The 19,432-nt window shown below is 39.8% G+C and overlaps 1 protein-coding gene across 2 annotated transcripts in view; it reads left to right on the top strand.

Moving 5' to 3' along the window:
- Positions 1 to 19,432, top strand: part of LOC121873308 (UBA-like domain-containing protein 2-B) — a 138,342-nt gene that overhangs the window by 13,588 nt on the left and 105,322 nt on the right. For both annotated transcript variants that reach the window (XM_042376813.1, XM_042376812.1), the window contains exon 3: positions 4,246 to 4,314. In XM_042376813.1, the coding sequence (XP_042232747.1) occupies positions 4,246 to 4,314 (69 nt within the window). The remainder of the gene's footprint in view (positions 1 to 4,245; positions 4,315 to 19,432) is intronic.

Below are 19,432 nucleotides of genomic sequence, written 5' to 3'. Positions count from 1 at the left end.
ATGTCAAAAAACTGTTGGGATGTTTAAAGGCTAAAACTGGTTGTTTTAATAAGGGAATGCAATCCGTAGTTGATGAGGATTGGCCACTGATAGGCATTATTATTCAGGAGACCTTTGTGTGTGTGTGTGTAAAGCGTGGACATTATCAACAGCATCTTTCTTATAAATAATATGGTTACTGAAACATTGAATATAACAAATAGGTTTGTTTAGTCATTGTCGGCGACGTAGGCCTCGGCCATAATGCTGGATATGGTCCTATAACCACAGTGCACACAGAGAAAGGAATATATAGGGTCCCTTACTAAATGAGATCAAATAGTTTTTATTTATTTTCTTTAAAACTGGTTAAATCTTTTAACTGGGAAATTAATCAAGTATATTTTGCTTACCAGCTTGGTCACTGCCGTGTAAAATACACTCGTTTAGGTTTTACGAGTCAGCTTGGATTCATTATTTAGTAAAATAAAATATATTTTTAGCTTTTTTTTTTATAAAACTGCGTTAGCTGTGCACAAGTGTTGGGGGGGGGGGGGCTTCCTGTACCCCGCCACCACCGTCCACCACTCTCCGCCAACCCAGTAACCTACGCAACTGTCCGGACAATTTATTTTATACATTTACCAGACAGAACAAGTCGATTTTTGTGTGTTGTTTACAGAGAAATAAAGAAATTTATTTTATTAATTGTAAAGCCATTTAGGTACTGTGACTATACTTTCAAGTACTCTGCAAGTAAATCTATGTTATGGAGAGCTTTTCTGCATAAATCTCGATAATTCCAATGTTTAAAAACTGAGGTAGGAAGATGGTTTCACACACACAATCACACAAAGATAGAGTCAACTCAATAAACTGCTGAGTAATTAAAAAAATTACGTGATTTTCTCCCGATATTAGAGGGATAATTTTGGCTGTAAAGTCATATGGTTAGGATTGTTGATAGCGTTGAGTCGTGAGTATGGGAACAGGACGTTAGGGGTGGGCATCTGCTGCTACTAGTGTGTCGTGTACCCCTTGGAGTCTTGCAAACGTCTCATCCCCGCTGCATACTGAACGCTCGAAATAATATATATATTATGGTTTTTTTTTTGCGAAATAACTTACAAACAGGCTACCCAAAGTTAAAAAAAAAAACCAGGACCACTAAACTGGGTATCAATCTACACGAGCCATCCTAACCTCTCACTTAACCTAACCATAAGGTTAGGTTAGTTTAGGTTGTCTGTTTGTAAGTTATTTTGCCACAAAAAACGTAAAAAACACACACAATATATATATATATATATATATATATATATATATATATATATATATATATATATATATATATATATATATATATATATATATATATATATATATATATATATATATACAGTGTATATATATATATATATATACACACACACACACACACACACATACACTTTGTGTGTGTGCAGACTTCGAAATTGATAATGATATGGTTAAGAAAGTTCTCGTTAGCAAGACTTAGCTACCAGACAAATGGGTATATAATCGATATATCAGTTTAGAGACCTCGTACCACGAATTGTTACTTCTCTTACAAAAAAAATAACAGATTGTTCTGAATATGAAATGTATATCAAGGTCACCAACGATAATATGTTTATTGAGTGGAAAAGTTTGTAGTTACTACAAAGAACAGTTGTAAGAGGAAAATAAGGGACCTCTTTTGTCAAGGCTGGAGCATGGTAGATCATGGGCTGAAGCACGCACGTGACTGGATGTAAACTGTACTGACAAGCTGAGTGATGCACTGCTACTCTATGTGAAGCCACTTGGTGAGGTTCTTGCATCAGCTGATAGTGTTGACAGGGCATCATGTTACTGGTGTAGACACGGCTGTTGTAGGTGACGTCATTGTCATCAGGGAGAAATCGCTTTTCTACCTTCCACCCCGTTATCTCTGGCAGAGGAGGAGTGTATGATAGTAGTAGTAGGGGATGTTTGGTGTGGCAGTGAGGGGTGTTCAATTCAATTTCAATTGTTTATGCCTTGATAGAGGAAGCGGGATCCTGGTGTTGTCACTACGTACCCCTGTACAATAACACCAGAAGCATTTGGCAAGTGTCACAAGTGAGGGGTGTTTACTAAACAAAGTAGCGCCGCACCTGGGCATAGGTGTGGCTTTCTTAGTCGAAGTGTAGCTTTGCGGTATCGAGGAGGGTCCCACACTACCAGGTAAACCGAGAATAATTTTGATATAAATTGCCCGTGTTCACGGATAGAGAAGTCCATAATTAATACTAAAAAAGTTCAAGGTCAAGATTAATTAAAAAATTTTCGCTTTTCATTTATAGACAAAGTAAGCGTATTTATGCAATTTATTTTTGACTTAAGATGTTTTTCCCACCCCTTTAAGACGAAAAACATTAAATTGACTTGTAATTCATAAACTTTTTAACAAAATTCAGTTTGTGAAAATGCATTTTCTTATATAATTTGCATAAAATAGTGTTCTCTATAACACTCCCTTTTCAGTTTCTCCCAGAACCCGGTTTACAGTGCAAGTTCCTGTTTTGAAGGAAGTTTTATCGTGAAAACAACACTGTTGTTTATTCTCATTTTAAGGAGATAAAAGACTTCTATTTCAGTTGTTGTCGTACATTTTATGCACTTTTCTATAACGAAATTAATTTCACTTTTCGACTTCCTGGTCCCGAGAAAAATATATGATTCTTTGCAAGCTATAATCACTTTTTTTCTTGTAAAAAAAAAAAAATATACATATTAAAGTTACCTGTGCATAATTAATTCAGTTTGTTTTATGCCTATCCCTTAATCTACTTTCAGCTGGTTCATTCATCTTACGCTATAACACATGCCTTTGAAGTCATTCATACAATATAAGAATCCACGTTAAAAAAGTTAAAATTACTTTTTCCCAAGGCCTTTTTAGAGAAACCCAAGTTCCATAATTCTTTTTAAGGGCTAATTTTGAGTTTGAGAGTTTACTTATTTTTTATTTTTATGAAGAAAAATATTGAGAAAGTATAACCAAAGACTCTTTAGATGATATTTGGTATAACCACAAGATCACGTATTTCCTGACTAATGAATCCTCTGTGTACTGTTGTACTTTATGTAATGACCACAGTCTTCAACATTTTGCCTCAGACCTCATTTACAATCAGCTTATACAACACCATCTTATAATGCAGAGAATAAAATTTTAATTTAAACTGGGTATATTGCTACTGTCTATGCGTTTGTTTGGAAATCTGACGAGTGATATAAAGAATATGGCAAGAAAGTGTGAGAACAAGTGACCGTGAACACTACCATGAGTCAAGCTGTACTCCCGGCGTTGTTTAGCGAGTACAGTAATTAAAATATTTTACTGGATGAGCTTGGTTCATACTTTGTTCCGATATAGAATGTTTTAACGTGGGTTCGTAACACTCGTCTTGCCTGCGGTGCCCACCGTTTTTCTGGGGATGTCGGTCACACTAGAATAACCCGTTATAGTACATCCTTCTTTCCTCACACAGCCAAACTGTGGAATGCTCTGTCCTCTGTGTTTCCATACTCATACAATATGTTTCACATTAGAAAGCTGGTTTTCCGGCATCTTCGTGGCGTAGATTAATATAATCTTTTTCTTTTCTATTTTAAATTTTTTTTTACACAAATTTTTCCGCCTCCTACGGGGGGCCCCGTTGTGGGCCGTTGACCTGGGCCCGGGTGGGCTATTCCCCATAAAAAAAAAATGCCCCCATAAGTAGCAATCATTTACAAAGAAGGGATCAAAATAGATAGTAACATAGATAAATTCTAGTTTGGAAGTTATACGAATTGCTTTTTAGTTAGTATTAATGCGGGATTTCTCGCTCATTTTCAAACTGTTCCCCCAAAGGCTTGTTTTATCGGGACTTGAGCTTTCAAGGCGAATTTGCTCATTGGCATAAAGTACTGTTCTTCGAACTTTGTCCGTGAAAATTTGCATTTTCTGTGCTTTTTGTCTAAGAGTATCTGTTATCACGCAACTTATCCTCATGAAATTTTTCTTGCTGGTGCGTTTTATGAGACACTGTACAAGTAAAAATCACGTCTCACATTCTCCTCCATATCTTCACGCCTTCTACATGCTCCTCACCCTCACGCCTCCCACATTCTACTCCTCGCCCCCACATCTCCCACATCGCCTCACGTCTCCCACAGTCTCCTCCACACCCCATGTCTCCCACATTCTCACATTTGTATTGTTTATCTTTGCAGACAGCGCTAAGTATATTTTTCCAAGAGGCTGTTCCCAACGGCGGAGCATCTCAGCACCACCTTAACCACGTGAGTACACTACATTACACGCTCTTCTGTTGACTTTCTTTTACTAGTGCTGTGGGTGGGGGGTCTATAGCTCGACTGCTGTCCTGTGGGCCACTGGTTTGATCCATCCAATTTTAAATGGGTACATAACTCTATAGTTGATAGTACAGGTTTTTGAGTACAGTGCCGGGCTTGCTTATAAATTTTGTTTTACATTAGTTCACACTCGTTTAAGGTTCCATACACTAGTTAATATTTATTAATGGACCTTTATGGTATTTCACACTCGCCAAAGGCTTCTTCATCTAGATCTCGCTCGTTAAGGGTTTTAATACAGCTGCCGCTTGTTAGAGGTTCCTTAAACTAGTTCAGTGGAGTGTGGTGGATATATATTAGCGGTTGCCTTCCGTTGCACGGGTCGCTGGTTTGATGCCAAGACACAGTCCACTCAGCTGTAAATGGGTATCTAACTTTACATGTTGGGAAGTGAAGGCAATTGAGTGCAGTGCTTGGTTGAGTCATACATGAAAACAACATTAATATTTAGTAGTTTGAGGGACCGAACTAACGGGACAAATTCATTACGATAGGGCAGAGTCAAAATATTCTTAAGTGTAGGAATTTGTCTGGTTTGAGAGGAATGAAAGGATTTTTTAGCCCTTTTAAAACAACGATCAACAAACACAGAAGGGTACCCGAGTTTCTGTGCAATGGAACGAATGTGTTTCAATTCATCGTCAATAAATTCAGAGTCACAAATACGCAGACATCTTAAGAACATAGCAGAAAAGACTGACATTTTGGTAGACTCCAGGTGATTCGATAAAAAGTGAATGAAACTGTCTACCTGTGTGGGCTTTCTGTATACCTTAAATTTGTAGTTTTGGCCATTTCTCATGATAAGCATATCAAGGAATGGAAGGGATCCATTTATTTCTCTTTCAATTTTGAATGTGATACTAGGGACAATATCATTAAGCTTGTCTAAAAATTCCAATGCGTCACTGTTTCTAGGCCAAAGACAAAGAACATCATCTACATATCTATACCATGGAGGAATAAAGTCCACTATATGGGGTAGTAATCTAGACTCAAAAATCTCCATATAAATACAGGCTAGAGGAGCAGAAAGACAATTACCCATGCTCATGCCAAATATTTGCTTGTAGAACTTCCCATTTGCTCTAAACACATTGTCAGTTATGCATACGGTAACTCAAAAGTAGGAAACCAAGATGATAATTGTAAATACTGTACAGTACATGGTTTGAACAGTGTAAACAACACCCAGGAATAAAATGAATTACATTTTAATTCAGGAAAGATTCAGAAATTCAGTAACCCGAACCAAGACCTATCCAGGGGCAGATTGTGGGTCAGACTACATCCCAGTAATGAGTTGGGTAAGAATAAAACTTTAAAAGTTAAGAAGAAAAACAATTGGCAAAATCAAGTGGGACTTACGTAAACTTAAAACAGGGGCAGGGATAGAATATGAAATTGAAACCGAAAATAGATTTTCATTATTGCTGAAGGAAGACTGGCAATCAAGAACCATGACAACAATTTAATAATTACAAAGAAGTAATGTTAAGGACTGGGGAAAACTTATAGGTCATGGGAACGAGGCTAAAAGTAACTGGATGACATATTAAATTTTAAAGAAAATGGATAGACCAAGAAATGTGAGAAAATGGAGTGAGGCTTACATAAAAATTAACATAGAAAAAAGGAAATATATGGAGTGGGACTACTAAAAGCAAAGACAATTAGATCCTGTTTGAGGCAGAAGTAAATGAGAGATGGTCAGAGTACACAGAACTATACAATGATAAAAATAGAGTAGAGAGAGGTAAGAAACGAAAAGGAAATAAAGATCGAAATGCCAGTTTTGGAAACAAAAGTTGCGGCAGGTGTGTCCAAATGAAAAATGCTAAAGCTTGTGGGGTTGATCAGTTTCCAGCAGAATTTAAAAAAAATAGGCTATAATGTGACAAAATGTTTGACTAAAATATGTAATTCTACACACAGCACTTCAAAGGAGACCTTCCCAGTGATTAAAAAAAAATATAAATATTTGTATTATTACCTAAAAAACCAGGAGCCTTAGAATAAAGTATAGAATCGATAGTCAGTTATCTGAAGAACTAAATGTATTTAGAGAGGGAAAGGGAACTAGAGAAGCTATACAGTATTTGGTTTGAGTATTTTGAGTAAAGGGCTCTAGAGGTCATCCGAAATTTGTACATCTTTGTTGATTTTTAAAGAGCTATTGATTAGGTGAGGCACAATAAACTTATAGAGGTGTTAGGAAAGAGAGGCATTAATGAAGGAGATATTAGAATTTTGAAGAATCTTTACTGGCTGGCAACAGGAGGCTGCAGTGTTAGTAAATAATGAACTTACTAATTGGTTCACAGGTAGATGGAGTAAGAGAAGACTGTTCTAACATTGTACAATATATATTCAGAATTCTTAATGAGCGACGTTATAAGTGATAATGAAGAACGAAAAGTTAATGGTAAGGTAGGATCAAATATGTGCTATGCAGATGATGATGCTGTTATCAAAGATAGTGAGGTTGCTACAAAAACTCGTTAACAGATTAGTGGAAAAGGGTGAAGAATATGGGATAAGATTTAATGCTGTAAAGATGAAAGTAATGATTGTCTCCAAATTGGAAATAAATCCTAAAATCGAAATTATGGCAGGCAACAGGGAACTTAAACGAGTGGAATTTTGTTTTGTATATTTGGGATGTAACATTACCTGTGATGGTGTATGTATGGAGGAAATCAAAACTTGAATAGGCTAAGCAAAAACAACATTTAATAATCTAAAAGACCTAATGAAAAGAGACATTAACTTCAATTTCAGAAAAAAGGCTGCTGAAAGGCTTTAATAACAAGGACTGTTGTATAAATCTGATGCGTGGTCACTTCAGCAGACACCAGAAAGAGGTTGGAGGCCTTTGAAATGTGGTATTATAGGAGAATGCTAAGAACAATGTATGCTGACAGGAAAACATGAAAAAGTACTTAAAAGCAAAAACTTCAAGTGAAATACCTACTTGAAATGTGCAGAAAAAAAAGCTTTGGTCATATAATTATTAGCGATGAGGTGGGAACATAAATATTAATGGGAAGAGTCGAGAGCAGGAAAGACAGGGGAAGGCAGAGACTGGGATGGATGAATGAAAATACAAACTGGGTCCCCAGAAAGATACAAAACCTTGGAGAATTGTTAAAAACAGCCCAAGAACGTTTAGAGTGGAGTGCTGCGGTTGCCAAACCCTTAGATATGAGGACGGTACTTTGATGAAATCGAAGTTTATGCTAATATAAACGTTGTCCAAATTTTATATACATTATTGATATGTAAATATTGTTCAAACTGAAAAAAAATGTAGCCATTGTATTTACTATTATCACTATAATTTGGGACGCGCACACCGGTATACTGTATATACAGTGTGTGTGTGTGTGTGTGCGCGCGCGCCAGAAATAGCATGGTGGAGGGTAGCCTAGCGGAGCCACCGCTTCATCTAGAATATACACGGCTCACACTGCTCTTGACCTCCCTGGTATACCTTGAGTCGACTCCACGACGAAGGCCACGAACAAGTTATAGAGGCACCAAGGCCACGAACAAGTTATAGAGGCACCAAGGCCACGAACAAGTTATAGAGGCACCAAGGCCACGAACAAGTTCTAGAGTCACCCAGGCCACGAACAAGTTATAGAGGCACCAAGGCCACGAACAAGTTCTAGAGTCACCAAGGCCACGAACAAGTTCTAGAGGCACCAAGGCCACGAACACGTTATAGAGGCACCAAGGCCACGAACAAGTTCTAGAGTCACCCAGACACGAACAAGTTATAGAGCACCAAGGCCACGAACAAGTTCTAGAGTCACCAAGGGCCACGAACAAGTTCTAGGGCACCAAGACTGAACACGTTATATTAGAGCACCAAGGCCACGAACAAGTTCAAAAAGAGTCACCAAAGGCCACAGAGCACGTTATAGAGGCACCAATGCACGAACACGTTATATGGGGCACCAAAGGCCACAGACAAGTTCTAGAGTCATAAGGCCACGAACAAGTTCTAAGGCACCAAGACCCACGAACACGTTATAGAGGCACCAAAGGCCCACGAACAAGTTCTACGTCACCAAGGCCACAGGCTTACGTTATACAGAGCACCAATGCCACGAACAAGTTCTAGAGGCACCAAGGGCCACGAACAAGTTCTAGAGAGCACCATTTGAACACGGTACCAGAGCACCAAGGCCACCAACAAGTTCTAGAGAGCACCAAGGCCACGAACAAGTTATAGAGTCACCAAGGCCCACGAACAAGTTATAAGTCACCAGGGCCACGAACAAGTTCTAGAGGCACCAAAGGCCACGAACACGTTATATAGAAGCGCAAGGCCACTGTAAGTTCTAGAGCACCAGGCTGAACAAGTTATAGAGTCACCAAGGCCACGAGCACGTTATAGAGGCACCAGACCCACGAACACGTTATGGGGCACCAAGGCCACCAACAAGTTCTAGAGTCACCAAGGCCATGAACAAGTTATAGAGTCACCAAAGGCCACGAACAAGTTCTAGAGGCACCAAAGGCCACGAACAAGTTCTAGAGCGCAAAGGCCACGAACACGTTATAGAGAGAGCACCAAAGTACGAACACGTATAAGTCACCAAGACCCACAGACAAGTTCTAGAGGCACCAAGGCCACAGACACGTTATAGAGTCACCAAGGCCACGAACACGTTATAGAAACACAAGGCCTGTGATTATAGAAGGCACCAAGGAGCCACGAACAAGTTCTAGAGGCACCAAGGCCACGAACAAGTTTCTAGAGTCACCAGACCCTGAACAAGTTCTAGAGCACCAAGGGCCACAGGCATTGCTGACACCAAGGCCTGACAAAGTTCTAGAGGCACCAAGACCCACGAACACGTTCTAGAGAGGCACCAAGACCCATGAACAAGTTCTAGAGGCACCAAGGCCACGAACACGTTATAGGTCACCAAGGGCCACGAACAGAGTTCTAGAGGCACCAAGGTACGAGCAAGTTCTGGGGCACCAGACCCTGAACAGAGTTCTAGAGGCACCAAGACCCACAAGACAAGTTATAGAGGCACCAGGCCTGACACGTTATAGAGGCACCAAGGCCACGAACAAGTTCTAGAGCACCAAGGCCACGAGAACAAGTTCTAGAGTCTGCAAGGCCTGTAAGCAAGTTCTAGAGGCACCAGGGCCAAGACAAGTTCTAGAGGGCACCAAGGGCCTGAACAAGTTCTAGAGTCTGGGGCCACGAACAGAGTTCTGGGGGCACAAGGCTGAACAAGTTCTAGAGCACCAAGGCCACCGAACACGTTATAGAGTCACCAAGGCACAGACTTACGCATTACATAGAGTCACCAAGGCGACAAGTTCTAGAGCACCAAAGGCCGCGAACACGTTATAGGAAAGGCACCAAGGCCTGAACACGTTATAGAGGCACCAAGGCCACGAACACGTTATAGAGTCATAAGGCAACCAACAAGCTCTAGAGCACCAAGGCCACGAACACGTTATAGAGCACCAAGGCCACGAACACGTTATATAAGTCACCAAGGGCCTGAACACGTTATAGAGGCACAAGGCCACCTGGGCCGTTATAAGGGCACCAAGGCCACGAACACGTTATAGAGGCACCAAGGCCACGAACAAGTTCTAGAGGCACCAAAGGCCACGAACACGTTATCGAGGCACCAAAGGCCGACGTTATAGAGGCACCAAGACTGGTACGTTATATGGAATACCAAGGCCTGTAAGTTCTAAGAGCACCGGGCTGAGGCACGTTATAAGGGTACCAAGACCTGTAGGTTCTAAGGCACCAAGGCCACAGACACATTTATAGAGCACAAGACACGAACACGTTATAGAGTCACAAGGCCACCAACAAGTTCTGGAAACCAAGGTCACAGACACATTATAGAGCACCAAGGCCACCAACAAGTTCTAGAGGCACCAGACACGAACACGTTATAAGTCACCAAGGCCACGAACACGTTCTAGAGGCGCAAGGCCACGAACACGTTAGAGGCACAGGTCACGGAAAAAAAACGTTATAGAGGCACAAGGCCACAGACGTTATAGAGTCTGGGCCACGAACGTTATATAGAGAGTCCACCAAGCCACGAACACGTTCTAGAGCACCAAGGCCACCGAACACGTTATACAGGTCACCGAGCCACCAGCAAGTTCTAGAGGCACAAAATACGAACACGTTGCCGATCCTGAGCCTGAACACGTTCTGGGCACCAGGCCACGAACACGTTATAGAGTCACCAGGCCACCAACCAAGTTCTAGAGAGCACCAGGCCACAGGAGCACGTTATAAGTCACCAAGGCCACGAACGTTATAGAGGCAAGGCCGCAACAGTTATAGGGCACCAAGGCCACGAGAACAAGTTCTAGAGGCACCAAGGCCCACACCGAACAAGTTCTAGAGCACACAAGGCCACGAACAAGTTCTAGAAGGCACGAGGCCACGAACACGTTATATAGAGGCACCAAAGGCCACGAACACGTTATGGGTCACCAAAGGCCACCAACAAGTTCTGAAGGCACCAAGGCCACGAACACGTTATACTAGAGCGCAAAGGCCACCAACAAGTTCTAGAGGCATAAGGCTACGGTACGTTATAGAGCACCATGTACGAACAAGTTCTAGAGCGCAAGATACGAACACGTTATAGAGCACCAAGGCCACAGGAACACGTTATAGAGCACCAAGGCCTACAGGAAAAAACACGTTATAGAGAGCACCAAGGCCACGAACAAGTTCCTAGAGGCACTAAGGCCACGAACACGTTATAGAAGGCACCAAGGCCACGAACACGTTATAGAGGCACCAAGTCCACGAACACGTTATAGAGTCACCAAGGCCACGAACAAGTTCTAGAGGCACCAAGGCCACGAACACGTTATAGAGGCACCAAGGCCACGAACACGTTATAGAGGCACCAAGGCCACGAACACGTTATAGAGGCACCAAGGCCACGAACATGTCGGTGATACAACTGTATTATGACCCGGGTTCGTTATCCGCTTGGGTCAGACGTGAGAAGGTTGTTGTTCGGGGTGGCTACCACAGGAGGTTTTCTCCTGGTACTCCAGTTTCTTGCTGTACTAATACACCACCCATAGGGGATAACCATCACTATATCCTCTACTGAGTCTAGTTAGTCATAACCGATGGATTAATCCGGTATAAATACTGATTGTATTTATTACCAATATATGAATATTTTTTTTAATTTAGACTTTTGTTACAATAAGCGATAACGATTAGAGATTGAAAAAATAAAATAAGTAAATAAAAGTTTTGAAGATCATGTTTGTTGGTCCTGTTTTCCACTGGTCTTGGGGGTGTAAGACCATAATCCCAAAATTATCATAGTTTACGCAAAAGATTTTGAAAGATTGAGTAGTGAACTTTTTTGTGTGTGAGCAAACATATTTTTGTTTGTTGAAACCTGTGAGTATCGCCCAGTAAAAATATTTTCCTCAGCAGTTTTACTTTATATAGTTTCACGGTAACTTTAATTTACGTGTTTATACACCTTCAGGATTTTGCGTTGTTGTGGTCTAATAATGTTATCGTCGTCTGTCCGTAAACTGTTGGTTTTCGTTCACTTTTAGTTTTCTTAACTAGATGCCTTCTAGTGTATGATAATGTTCCTCGTGTGAAGTACAGTGCATCGTAAGTTAGATTTTAAGGATTCTAATTACAGCAGCTTTAGGATGATGTTTTCTATTTGCAATCACCAAAAAGTAAATGTTTGTCGGCGTATTGTGCTCATGCAGGCGAAACTGGTTTATCATCTTACTATCATTCTTCACGCTCTGGTTTCTTCACTGATACACTATGACTCGCCAAACTTTGCAAGAGGTCACCATCTGGCTGTATCTGTGCAACTTACTTGACTAGAATGATATAGTCACATGCAGGTGTGGGAAGATGTCTTAGCACGTTGCCCTGGTAACTCGTTGTCAGAATGCTGTACATTAAAACTATGTCAAGTTTTTTCAACTTCTACAAAACAACAATAAACACTAAGTTAGTATCAGTGTAACTCCGGTAGAGCGGTGGTGCTCTGTAGTCTTAATTCAATTTAAAAAATCCTACGTTATAACTCGTGCTTTAGAAGTAACGGATTTGGGTTAAAAAAAAACACGCTTTAACTAACTAAAAATCTGTGTTAGTGACTCAGGAAGTGGAAAACATCATTAGTACCATTTGTAACATTTTATCAGAAGTTGGCGGCATATTTCACCCCTCACTCTTATTCCTCTCCACACACAATATGACTAAAATATCGGCATCTGTCCTTGAGGTCTTGTAACTGTTCTGGTACACATCTTAGTTGTTCCAGCTTGATGAGTCGGACACCTCATGGGAGTTACTGAAGGCTTACATATATTTTACGCTTACCGTATGTCTGCTTGTTCTGATTTTTATTTTATCTAATAAACTGATTCTGAATTAAAGAAATGACTGTTGGGATTTTAACCCCATTAAATAATCAGTAGTTGAAAATAACAAGCTATTGGAAGCTGTGTTAATTAGAAAACTACACTTAAACTAATAATTCTTTTCACGTTTTTTAGTTATTTTTTTTACGCTGTTGTATTTCATATACGGAGTATTGGAATGTGCAAATCCTTAGGTGAATGCCCAGATTAAATGAAAATCGTTATAGCATTGCAGTGTTAATGTTAGCACTCGCCATGTGTACAGTTGCGGACACAATTCCCTTGACACGTCTTATCTGGCATGCAAGTACTTGGGGGATCATTAGGTGACGGGGGTTGGGATTTTATTGTATGTTCTCAGATTTTTCTGTGTATTAAGGAGCAACTTTTTCCTTTTTGTGATTCCTACATAATATGTGATGAAAAGCAGTGTAAACTTTTAGATATAAACCAGTCATATACAGTACTGTATATATAACCCAGTGTTCAGGGAATTGTGTCCGCAACTGTACACCAACGACAAACAACCCAAGAAAACTGAAGACAAAAATGCTAACGTGATTCCCCACTTATAAACCTAATGCGGAAATAATGTGCCCATCGGATCAATATTTCCCATGTTAAATTATCGTTAACGCCAGTGAGTCATTTCAAATACAGTTTTATTACTTGTACATTGTTCAGGATTATTTTTTCTTAATTATTCGATTTGATGGTTCAATTTAAATCCAAATTTGCACTTTACTGTTTAGTTGCCATATGTAGATGAATGACAGTGTGGATAAAATGAGATGACACATTGAACCTTTCCGCGAAAAAAATCAACTAATAAATTTTAAATCTTGACTAAAACGGCGTAGCTCTTTATGTGATAATACTCCCTCTCCCCCTCCCTGTTTAGTCAAGACCTTGTATACTGTATACAGGGTGTATGTATTTCACCCGTATAGTATAGGAATCGTCACTATTTTTGGAGAGGAGACGTTAGTAGTGTGTAGGTCTATGGGACTCTTTATCACTAGTGTTATGTCATTGCCTTGGCTTAGACGTACTATTGGTGTGGTCTGTACATGCATACTGTAGGTTTCATAAATAATAACTTACGATGTGCCAACTCTGGACCCCCAGAGATAAAGATCTTAGTTGTTTTCTTGAGATAATTGAAGGAAAGTACCCGATGACTTGTGTGTGTGTGTTTAGATTTGGTTGGAAAAGCTGGAGAGGATTCCTTAAAAATGTTAGGATGAAGGTGAAGTAGTGCACAGAGGTGCATGCTTGTGTGAATGGCAGTGTTTGTGTCTGGCTGGTAGGGTGTCGTCCGTACGTGCGTCTGTGGTTGCGTCAGTCCCACCACCAGCCTACTACGCCTCCAAGTTTTATCTCGACTAACAAGGTCACTTTTCCTAAACAAACAGTGAACACAGTGTCTTCAATGTGTTGAACCTACGACTGAAATATTAGATTATTGATGATACTGTAACAGTTACTCGTTAATGTCTATATTTACTCTGCTCTTAAATGAATAATTTAGCACATTTACGAGCTCATATCTTTTGTACCTGTGATTGTGTTAAATCATTTAATATGTTTACTGTTAATAAATGCGAGAATATAAAGTCTAGGACGACATGAATCTTGATGTATCATTGCAGGAAAAGGGAAACACCAAAGCACACTAAGTGTGAGGTGGGCAGGTGTTAGCACCCCAGACACCAGTTTGTACACTTACCCTCAGAAACACGGAAGTGGTTTATAAAATGTAACACGATTACCTTACCATTTCCCTCTTTATGTTGCTGATTAGTTTACTATTCTCTCTTAATAAGTTCAGCACTGCGTTAGCGTTGTTTTCCCTAATAACGACAGATGGACAGTAAGCGTGTAATCACTGTTTGCCAAGTGTTTAAGGCTTTATTACTGTACTAACTTGAGTAAACTGTTTGCCATGTTGATACATAATATTTTCATCTGTCATCCACAAGATTTTAAGTGAAGTGGTTGTAGTAGAAGATTACTGAATTAGTACGGAACTTTGTTTCCTTGTTACTTAAAATATGAAGACTGAAGTAAGATATCAGCGTAAAGTGATATTGAACGATGGGTTGTTGATGAGCAACACAGAGTGTTCTATCCCTCTAAAGGAGGCGTAATAATAATATAACGTTTATAACAAACACCTGGTTTCACCATTTAAGGCTGGTCGATCAGTCCAAACCGTGATTAATGCCCTTTTTATCATTGCCTTATTTCACTACAGTGGATGTTAAAAGTACTATTACCCAGTTCCTTAGTTTATCATAGTTAAAGCCTGTTCTACATTCTAGAATAATGGCTGACCTCACAACACTAGGTTATTGGGGTCTTGCCAGCTGTACAATAATTGATGCATTCGGCGCCTACTATTGTAGAGGTTGGGGGTGCTGGTGGTAGAGTGGTACCGCTCTTGCCTTCGCAAGCGAGATGTCACGGGTTCGATTCCCGGGCCGGTGGAAGTTGTTTGGACATACTTCCTTGCCCCCATTAGTCCCTGTTCACCTAGCAGTAAAGTAGGTACCTGCTGTAAATCGAAAGTTGCGAATTCGTATTCAGGGACAAGTTGTTGGAGCTTCCAATAACTTGATGACATAAAACCATTGACTCTTCAGGCTTCTATGCCCTTGACTCTTCAGGCTTCTATGCCCTTGACTCTTAGGCTTCTACGCCCTTAACTCATGAGACATAAAGGCAAGCATGAACTTAGCATGCTTCCCTGTTGGGCACTGTAAACGCTTCTGCGCTTCACCTTACACAAGGATGTAGGGGAGTGCCCAATAAAAAATAATAAAAGAAAAAAAATTGTAGAGGTTGTATTTACAAGCAAATTTTATAAGTAGTGTGTGTGTGTGTGTGTGTGTGTGTGTGTGTGTGTGTGTGTGTGTGTGTGTGATATAGAGAAAGAGAGATCTTTTAGAACATAATGTCTGTCAAACGGCTTGGAACTGATATGGGAGATGATGAAATTAATAATTGAAAGACAAATCGCTTCTTAATAAATGTAAGATAGATTTAACGTAGTTGTGGAGATTGTACAGATGTTAACAGTATTGCCACGACAGATGTTCACGTTGAAACATACAGCAGTTATCTGTGTTTGTTGGACCTGTGGCTGTACATACACCAACGAGTATCGTCATGGTAGTTTTAAGATAAAATTGTACAGGTAATCCCCCAAAAATATTGGTGCTCAACTTGTGGAAGGAATAGTTGCCGGGGACGATATTGCACCAACCTTTAATGAAATGGTTGTAGCCTCGTGAAGTACTGTTATTTTTCCCACTATCCGGCACGGCTGCTGTTGTTTATTTATTGAAATGCATTAAAATAATGAGCATGGGGTTTATTTAACTTGTATGTTTGTTCATGATCACAACAACAGACAAATACCTTGTTTAGTATTTGCTTAAAAGTCAATCTTTTGCTCGTCATACACAGGAAAGTCTGCCGTCAATTACGGTCCATCAGCTCTTTTCTGACGTCACCGGCAACCTCTTTATAGGGCGCGCGAGATAATATCACCTTCGCAGGACGGCTGGGTTATAATAACTTATAAGTTATAACGTATTTGATAAATGATAACCCATTTATTGGGTATACTGTATAGAGAACTACCAAAGATTAGAAATCGGAAATGAATAACACGAACAGCACAAGAAAAAACGTTATAAAATTATGAAGGAAGGCAATGTTGGGGGGTGGTAGGGAGGTGGTGAAGAAATGTAGCCTAGCAACAGGAAACACCGTGGGAAGACAAACCTTCTCTGCCCACACTTGTCACTCTTGACAAGTGAGAACCTTATGCTCACTCTCCTACACCACGAGCACGAGCAGCCGAGGGAAGGGGGGTGAAGAGAGGTGCTGAGGAGAAAAAGAGAGGGAGGGTGGGGGATGGGGAGAGATTATGAGGAGGTGGGTGGAATGGGGATGGGAGAGTGAGGAGATGAGAAGAGGTGGAAGGAAAATAAGAGAGAAAGGTGGGGAAAGGGTGAAGTGAAGGAGAAACGTGAGATATATAGAAAGGAAGAATATGAGTTAGAGAGAATGAAAGGGAAAGAGAGAGATGGCCTGAAGATGAGTTTGGAGGAGGAAGAGTGAGGGAAGAGAGCAGGGAGAGATGAGAGAGGGGAGGGTAGGAAGAGAGACCTAGTGGTGGAAGGAGGGAGAGGAGAAAGGTGGAGGGGGAGAAGGACTGGAGATTTAGTTTACAGTAGAAAAAAAACGTGTTGGCTGGGAGTGTACATTAACAAGATAGAGGGAAGGGGTTTGATTTCAAGTGGGTGGAGGGAGGGGAAGATGGAAGAAGGTGGAAAATACGTATAATTCACTGAAATAACAGTTTGACAAAATGCTGGTGAGACAATATATGATGAGGTGGTTTTGTGCCAGGTAGGTGTTGGGGGTGTGAAGTGGGTAAGGTACTCATCATAATTCATTATCATAATTTTAAGAATTACTTGAGCCGGATATTACTTGGTACACGTCTTACAAAACAATTGCTGATTTTAGGGATTAACCAGGAAATTTACTTAGAATTGGGGAAATAACATTTATATAACAAATGTGTAATCGGTTGTTACGTACGAAAAACAAGTTTAAAAATATACAACAATTAGGCCGTTTCAACTAGAGAAGGTAAAATAGATATTGAGTAAAGGTCAACGTAATCTCGCCATTGGTGGTTAGACAGGATGCGCGAGGCGGGTGCGCGGATGAGCATATGGATGATGACGTCACGACTCCAGCTAAGTATGAATGAAATGTTGCCAAGTAACTGGAACTGAATTTTTTGTCTTATACTTCATTTAAGACTATTGATTCACTATTATTGTAATTAAATTTTTTACTTTTTTAATTAAGAAAATGTACTGTATGTACTATACAGTCGCGGACAAAAGTTAGCTCCCCATTGGTGATGAAACGGAGTCAGCTGGTGCTGTTGTGCTGTTTTACCTCATTTGGGGTCGATACTGCTTCAGTTTGGGAGGAAGCGAACTTTTCTCTTAGCGGACCTAAAAGAAATAAGTTTGTTGGATTATTAATAATGGAAAGATTAAAATAATTCTTGCAATGCATTACAGTGTTCATGTAATAATGAACTATTTCATTGGTGTAAAAGTAATTCTTGTATAGTTATAACATTTATAACTTTTTGTAAGCCCCAGAAGGGGATGACAAGGGTGAGGGTGGGAGTAGTATATACTGTACTACCCTGGCCTTTTGATGTAATAGTTTTTTTATTGTCAATAAAATATTTAATTTTCAATTTTGACCTATCGGCGCTGAAAGGAAGGGAAGGCTGCAAGCGTGGCGTGTCAAAAGTGACGGTTACTAAAGAAATGTTGATATATTGATACATAGAAGAAAATAAAGCAGTTATTGGAAAATGCATTTGGAAAGTTAGCTGAGAAGGCTGCCTTCTTTGTTTCCATACTCGTACAATGTCTCACTTCAAAAAGCTGGTTTTCCGGCATCTTCGTGGTGTAAATTATTATAATCGTTTTCTTTTTTATTAATTTTTTCTCTTATTTTTTCGCCCCCCCTAGGTCCCGTTGTGGGTCGATGACCTGTGTCCGGATGGACTATTCCCCGTAAAAAAAGTCGCGTCCATTGCATTACATAAAATGTCCTTAGAAATTTTAAATATTTTTGGAGATAGTTACAAAATTGACAAAGCTTAAAATTTTTTTTATTTTTTAATGCATATTGCATAACCACATCTCACAGAATTCCCACAGCCGATAATACCTGTCTTCTTTGCCAGCTAAAGTACCGTACTACATAGTGCATTTAAAGACTAGCTTTGCTACTTCATTAATGTATTTTCTGCGGACATATTTCCCTCAGGCTATTGTGTTCACTTATGAATTTATTTATTTTTCTTCGTATACTATATTGATTTTGTATTTTGTGTTCAATTGTGATCTATTGTTTGTTTGAGTTCATGTAATAAAATGATAAAAAATCAGTTAGTGGAAAGTGGAGACTATAAGGGGAGGAGGCGGCCTCAATTCACTACATTATTGAAGTTATAAAATTAGTTTCATCAGACCATTGAGTCCTTACACTCATTGGGCTGTCCTGAAGGATTAATTTTATTTAGTTTTGGCCATTTGCTTTGTTACAGGGCAGTAGTCACGTTTCATGATAAACAGGGATGGCCCGAAGTGGTTGTGATTGGGGGGGGTAATTTTTGTTACCAACTCGCCACTCAACCTATTAATTTTGATCAACTGATGAGGATTAAAAAGGGATCATGAAGATCTTCCCAAAGTATCCAACTGAAGATCCAGTCGCGCTCATATGAAGATCCTCCGCCCCCCCAGGCTAGATCATATGAAGATCCTCCCCCCCAAGTAGGTTTGGGGGGCAGGATCTTCATATGATCCCAAAAAAGATCAAGTCAACTACAAAAAAATATATTGAAAGATTAATTATTAAACATTAGCATAAAAATTTGATGGATAAAGTAAAATCTTTTTTCAAATAGAAAGAAATAATAAAAATAAATATATGTATATTTTTATTTACTGCTTGGATAAAATCAGCAGCTTTAACCTATTTATAGAAATTA

Source organism: Homarus americanus, unplaced genomic scaffold (assembly GCF_018991925.1).
Source record: "Homarus americanus isolate GMGI-L3 unplaced genomic scaffold, GMGI_Hamer_2.0 scaffold32929, whole genome shotgun sequence".
In the NCBI taxonomy this organism is placed as follows: Eukaryota; Metazoa; Arthropoda; class Malacostraca; order Decapoda; family Nephropidae; genus Homarus; species Homarus americanus.
Note: the sequence above shows the minus strand (reverse complement) of the source record. Positions and strands in the feature narration are given on the sequence as shown.